At 37.0% G+C, this 6,771-nt stretch overlaps 1 protein-coding gene across 1 annotated transcript in view; it reads right to left on the bottom strand.

Moving 5' to 3' along the window:
* Positions 1-3,075: 3,075 nt before the first annotated feature.
* The window catches only part of LOC311298992 (high affinity cGMP-specific 3',5'-cyclic phosphodiesterase 9A), a gene marked incomplete at its 5' end in the record, with an annotated part of 7,499 nt that continues 3,803 nt past the window's right edge, over positions 3,076-6,771 (bottom strand). Inside the window, 7 exons of the mRNA XM_084422375.1 lie at positions 3,076-3,327; positions 4,737-4,883; positions 5,013-5,117; positions 5,329-5,431; positions 5,518-5,585; positions 5,843-5,935; positions 6,012-6,134. Of these exons, the coding sequence (XP_084278501.1) occupies positions 3,151-3,327; positions 4,737-4,883; positions 5,013-5,117; positions 5,329-5,431; positions 5,518-5,585; positions 5,843-5,935; positions 6,012-6,134 (816 nt within the window). The 3' untranslated portion in view covers positions 3,076-3,150. The remainder of the gene's footprint in view (positions 3,328-4,736; positions 4,884-5,012; positions 5,118-5,328; positions 5,432-5,517; positions 5,586-5,842; positions 5,936-6,011; positions 6,135-6,771) is intronic.

Below are 6,771 nucleotides of genomic sequence, written 5' to 3'. Positions count from 1 at the left end.
GGACTCGTTATTTAGAAATATGTAACACTCAGCAAACCAATGTAATCCATCAAAGAGAACTAACAAAGTACTGAACTGAAAAGGGAGTATATACATCGCAAATATAACATGCACAGGTGATAATAATATATAACCAAGGAAACAAACGAGGACATAATCAGTAACCAAGGAATCTGAAACTAAAGGAAATGAACCAGAATATTAAAATAACCCTGCGTCCGAATATGCCTACTTCCAGGCGAAAAACTGTATGTGATCCGAGTAGTATGTCCGAAGTCATAGTATTCATAAAACAGTAGGCGAAAAGTACCTGGATGACCTACTACTTCAGGCGAGATTCCGTAGTGCGCGTTTGATGGACACTTTACTATCCCATGAGGCCACGGGAGAGGATTTATGAATGGCGGTGAAGCGATGCAACTGACACCGTATGTCACATGACAATGACAAAATGGCGGATGTAGTACATCCAAATTTCATTCATACTACATAGAACATACATTTTTAACCAAATGTAGTACCTACTATATAGTATGCGATTTCGGACCAAGCTTAAGAGTCCATAACACAAAACACAGCGTGAAAGCTTTATCCGTAAAACATGTTTTTCTTTCATTATTTTCATTGGGCCTGTTTGCAAAAAGCTGTTGTGAAGTGAAGTGCTCAGATGAACAAATCATGCATTCTGCCTTTGCATGTGCAAAACTACTTGGTTGTGCTGATGGTTTATGTAACTATGACTTTTTTCGATTGAATTTTTCTTATTTGACAATTCTCCGTCTCATTGTTATTTGTCTTTTTTTATTCATTGTGATAAATGGCTCCAGACATACTTCTATTTGATGTTAGCACATACTTCTATTTAAATGTTGTCTGGATCTTGACATTTGCATTTCTTCTCGACTCGTTTCTTGGTACGGTATTACAAATCACAACAGTTCTGCGATCTGACTTGATTACCTTAATTGTGTTGTGTTGTGTGTGCGTTTGTAATGCACAGAGAGAGAACAAAAGCAGTGTTGATACTTATCCTTCAGTGGCTTCATATAGTTGGTTTAATCATATCTGAGTGTTAATACTATATGTTTTACATGTGATTGGTGTGGAAATGACTGGATTGACCCAGTTTCCATCCTTCTTTAAGTTCTACCTGAGAGCGGTTAGCCTATATGAAGAGGTAGCTTTGATAGTAATAAACTACTGGATTTGCTATGTGCAGAACCAGTGAGAAAGAAATGATGTCTGTCAGTAGGCTATTTTCAGAATATACTGTACGTAGCATTAGATAACATTCAGTGAGCGTTTTTTAAACGTTTCTTACTGGAGTTGAGGGGCCAGTAGAAGTCGATGTAGTTTGGGTAAAGTGTCCTTATTCTCTGATCACTGCCACCCCCATTCCCCCTGCCCACCTCCATTATCCATGTGCAATATTTCATAAACTATTATAGAAAAAACACAATTCATTTGTCCTGTTTAAAGCAGGTTCAGTACCACTCTCTGAGTCACATAGAATGTGAGGATTCACACTATAAATGGGTTTAATTGGGACCTTATTGGGCTACTGGGAACCAGCTGACTAACAGTATTGTTATGAAATTATTTATAGTTAAAATTACAGTTGACTGTTGAATCGTGTGTTTAAAATAACAATCTAGACATTATTTAGTCTCTTTATGAAACCTCTTTCTATTTGAGGACATTGTCAAATTAACTAATAGTTAATATATATTGTTGTTTCCAGATTGGGGGGGGGGGGGGGGGGGTGTTTTTGGTAAAGAAACAAATTTTTGTGTATATTTCATAATTACATCTCAAGGTCCTTTGGTCTACATTTTAAATTTAAATTATTTTTGGTGTCAGTATTGTAGCCAACACTCAGGACCAGCATTGCTTTATATATATATATATATTCAATTTCAGTCAAGACATTCCCTGTTAGTAACTTTATGCCTTAACTTTTTAATAAGGTATTTTCTTTTCTTTCTTTTTTTTACTTTTGCAAACAGAAAGTTTCTTTCTGTGCCTCTTTGAGAGCTCTGGGGATGTATTTAAATGTATTTTAAGCATATTCATCCTATATTTAGTTTTAAATGTCATTCTGTATGTGGTTAACTTGTTCAACAACTGATCAGACCTAATTCATTTTGTAAAAACAAACGATGTACTTCCTATAATCACACCACTACCCCAGTAAAACCATGGTGAATGAGTTTCACTGACCCTTCTATCCTGAGAATAGTTTTTTTTTTTTTTTTTTTTTTTTTTTGTTCCTCAGTGAAAGTTCTGTTTCATGCAATGGCACGTTGGTAAAGGATGATGAGAAATGAATCCAAAATAAATGACAGCCATTTACTATGCAAATGTGTACAGTGCTGCATGCTAATGCTTTACCTGCCTATTACCTGCAACTTAATGGCTTCAAATGGAATTGTGGGTATTACTTGTGCAGGATGGTATTTGAGAGTAATGCAAAACTGCATGCATAATATTCCATTTGCATCATCAGATTAAAGAAACACTGTACGGTTTTTGGGAAATAGATGTGTAAAGAGAAGTAAGTTTTCTTTTGTAAAATAAATTTGAATGCAAAAGTCTTGTGATGTTTTCATTTCTGTTTTTGACCCATTGAAAAATCAGTGGCAGTAAACCTGTGTGACCAGGATCTTACATTCTATGTTTCAGACCTACTTCAGTCAATTAGAACAATTTATTGAATGTAATTAGTGACATCTCTTATTTTCATAATTTAATGGAAAAGTTCCATTTTCAGCCTCCTCTCTTCTGGCAAAGAAATTGTAGCTTCTAGTAGCGCCATCCTCTGGGCTGACTGTGCATGTTCACTACATTCATTTACAAAGAAAAACAGTTCTCATTGTGATTTTAGAATTTGTATTAAGCATTTTTATTCCAGATGCAGTCATTAAAGCAAAATATTCTTATAACTTATGCTGATAATATAATTTGTAATGAAATATTTTATATTAAATTAGAAAAAGGGAAAATAGTATTTTCACTTGTGCCCCCCACTCTTAAAACGTTTATTTAATATATGCAGTGCATTCTGCTGGTAAAATAGCATAAATACGTTTACTTTAAGCCTTAAAGCACAGCTTTCATCATAGAATGAACGTTTAACAGTGTGAGGTTAGATTACAGATTGACTGGTTTTGTTGTCCCACTGGGTTCTGGATGAGCTTCTGGCTCTTTTGAGGTGCTGGGCTTGACCACCTTCTCATTCGTGGCCCGGTTCTGTTTCTCCCTCTCCAGAGCTTTCTCCATCTCTGTGTAATAATCCAGGGCTTTCTGCACTGGGTCAATAATGTGTTGCTAGAAGGTTAGAAGTAAGTGTTAAAAATATATGTATCCAAAGAACTGCATGAAGGAATATTCACATTTTCCACAGAACTGTTTTTCGCGATTAAAAGCAACATTAGCCAACATCGCATCAGAAATTAGAGACAGCAGATGAGTAAGTGATGCTTGACCACTTAAAAATATATATTATCATTATTTTTATTATATTATCTCAATTGTTTCTACTAGGCAGCATGTCAGATCTCAACTAATCAAATTGCATGATTTAGCTTACTTAATATTTAAAGTTGAGTGCAATTAACATGCTTGCGTAGAATAAAAGCTAAATCTAGGCCCGGGTTCACAGACAGGGCTTAGATTAAAGGATTAGTTCACTTCAGAATTAAAATTTCCTGATAATTTACTCACCCCCACGTCATCCAAGATATTCATGCCTGTCTTTCTTCAGTCAAAGAGAAATGAAGGTTTTTGATAAGAAAAGGTTCTTATAGCGAAACGAGCATTTGTGGTTAAAAAGTACGGTATATAGCCTAAATGTTTTTTTGATTTTTTTTTTTAGAAAATGGCCGATCGTTTCGCTAGATAAGACCCTTATTCCTCGGCTGGGATCGTGTAGAGCCTTTGAAGCTGCATTGAAACTGCAATTGGACCTTCAAACCGTTGTTAACCGTTGAAGTCCACTATATGGAGAAAACTAGTAATGTTTTCCTCAAAAAACCTTAATTTCTTTTCGACTGAAGAAAGAAAGACATGAACATCTTGGATGACGTGGGGGTGAGTAAATTATCAGGAAATTTTCATTCTAAAGTGAACTAATCCTTTAAGCCAGGATTATACCCTTAGTTCAATTAGGACATTAAAGTGGCTTTAATTGAACAAACAATAATGGGTTTTCTCTAGTAATAGGCTACATCAGTGGTACACATATTGCGGTGCATTATGGATTGAATGAGTGCACTCGATAACGTCCATTATTGTTTAGGACACGAGTCACACGACTACAAATTGCTGTCTCCTCAAATAGTGCCCTATTTAAGGGTAGCCTATAAGAGGCGATTTCAGAAATAGCCGAGAGTGGCCCTCCAGGAACTGAGTTTGACACGGGATTCTGATTTAAGGTAAGATACCATAGGTGAAAAATATAAAATCAGAAACTGTCAACAGAAAAAAAAGAAAAAAAACTTTTTTGGAACAAATATTTAAATAATCAGGTGAATGATACATTAACAAACCCCTCAGTCAAAACCTTACATAATGAATATAAAGTAAGACAATGCTATAAGTATGTTTTGGATATTTTTGTTCCGCTAGTCTGAAAGACTAGGAAGCAAAACAGCCCAAAATCTTTCCCTAAAAATGTTGATTACCTGATTACCTCTGAAAGTTATGTCACAAACATGTTCCTCTGGGAACTTCCTCACCTCCAGACAGGGGAACAGATTAGCCAGCTCGATGAAGAGAGGAAAGAGAACGAAGCGTATGAAACCAGTCTGAGAAGACGGTTTGGTCACTTTGTCTCGATCCATGAACGGGGTGACAGGGAGACCCTCCAACTTCTCCATGTCACTCTGGACAAATATTTCAGTTTATTGTTCAAAATGAAATGTGTACTGTACCGCTCCCAACATGACACTGGGAGAGGTTTGATTATTATACAAAGTGCATAAAAACCAGATGTTAGCAATATTTTACAGTACCTGATTGAAGAACTCCTGCAGCAGACAATCCAGCCACGGTTCTGCCACATCCATGGGTCTCGCCTCATTGGAGATGTCACTTACTTTAATCATGATCATCATCAACTGCGAAAGAAGCAGCCGGACAGGAAATGCCTTAAAGTGGATCATCGTCAACAACAGTCCTAAACGCTGAACGCTTATTGCAGCTAAACTAGATTTAAACAACATTTTTCGTTTTCCTGTGTCACACTCGCCACCATGATGCTATAGGGTGAAGTAGGTGGTTGTCAGGGTGTTGCTATGTGGTTGCTAGGGTCTTCTGGGTTGTCCTTACCACATCTCTGTGATCCTTGTTGCTGAAGTCGAACACAGGGAGAATGGTTTTGAACTTGTTGAGGATGTCTGTGTGTCTGGTCATATCAGTAGCGAGAATACATCTGCAGTAATGATAGTTCAGTTTCAATCTAGTGTTTGGTTTAATATGGATATAGTTGTTAAGAATGAAGATGAATAAACAATATACTTAATTATGCCTTCTCTTATTCTTTTGTAGTGCTCTGTCGACAAGTTTCGGAAAATGTTGCTTTCATTCTGAAAAAGAATTAATGATATTTCTTGCTCATAGAAAATGTGCATACTGTACTGCATACTACAGAATTAGTAGTATTACCATACCGTGCATTTTGAAGGGCTGTAAATGGTTAAATATATGCTAAATATAAATATTTTTTAGTTTAAAATGTAAATTTCATATCAGTGCAAAAAAAATCAAAGTTTAAATTTACATTTATTCAAAAAATGTATTTAAAAACTTGTGATTGTGATTCATTTCTTGACCAAAAGCTTACATTTTCCAGGATTTCAAAGGCTACAGCGCAGTGGTGATTTTCCAGTGGGGAGATGTCATTGTATCTCATGGCAAGCTCAGTTCGGGCATTAATCTGAAACAAGACATAGTTCCATCAGTTTACTCTTTATTACTGAACAGCAGCAGAATTGTGACAACGTCCATCTCACCTGGTAGGCGTTGTTGTAGCCGGTGTGATCTAGATCGTGACAGACGGCTGAGGTCAGCATGATGAGGAGGTCAATACTGTCAATCTTGCTTTTGAGATCTGTTAGCCATATCAGCCCGTACATCTGACAAACAAATGGACTCAGATAATAGTAGTAAGGATTTCTCTTAGTGGGCCAATTCAAAAGCAGAGTTAAAAATGTATAAATGTATAAATGAATTATTTATTATAATTATATATATGAATTTATATATTATATATTACATTATTGTTAATTACGATATGCAACTGGCCCGGATGGATGGATGGATGGATGGATGGATGGATGGATGGATGGATGGATGGATGGACCGATGGATGGATGGATGGATGGATGGATGGATGGAACGTTGGATGGATGGATGGGTGGATGGAACATTGGATGGATGGATGGATGGATGGATGGATGGATGGATGGACGGATGGATGGACGGATGGATGGGTGGATGGACCGATGGATGGATGGATGGATGATGGATGGGTGGATGGACCGATGGATGGATGGATGGATGGATGATGGATGGATGGATGGATGGATGGATGGAACGTTGGATGGATGGATGGAACGATGGATGGAACGATGGATGGAACGTTGGATGGATGGATGGATGGATGGAACGATGGATGGATGGATGGAACGTTGGATGGATGAATGTATGGATGGAACGATGGATGGATGGAACGATGGATGGATGGATGGAACGTTGGATGGATGGATGGAA

The sequence above is a fragment of the Rutilus rutilus genome (genome assembly GCF_951802725.1).
Source record: "Rutilus rutilus genome assembly, chromosome: 10".
Classification (NCBI taxonomy): Eukaryota; Metazoa; Chordata; class Actinopteri; order Cypriniformes; family Leuciscidae; genus Rutilus; species Rutilus rutilus.
The sequence above is the reverse complement of the archived record's forward strand: the minus strand, read 5'-3'. Positions and strand labels throughout refer to the sequence as shown.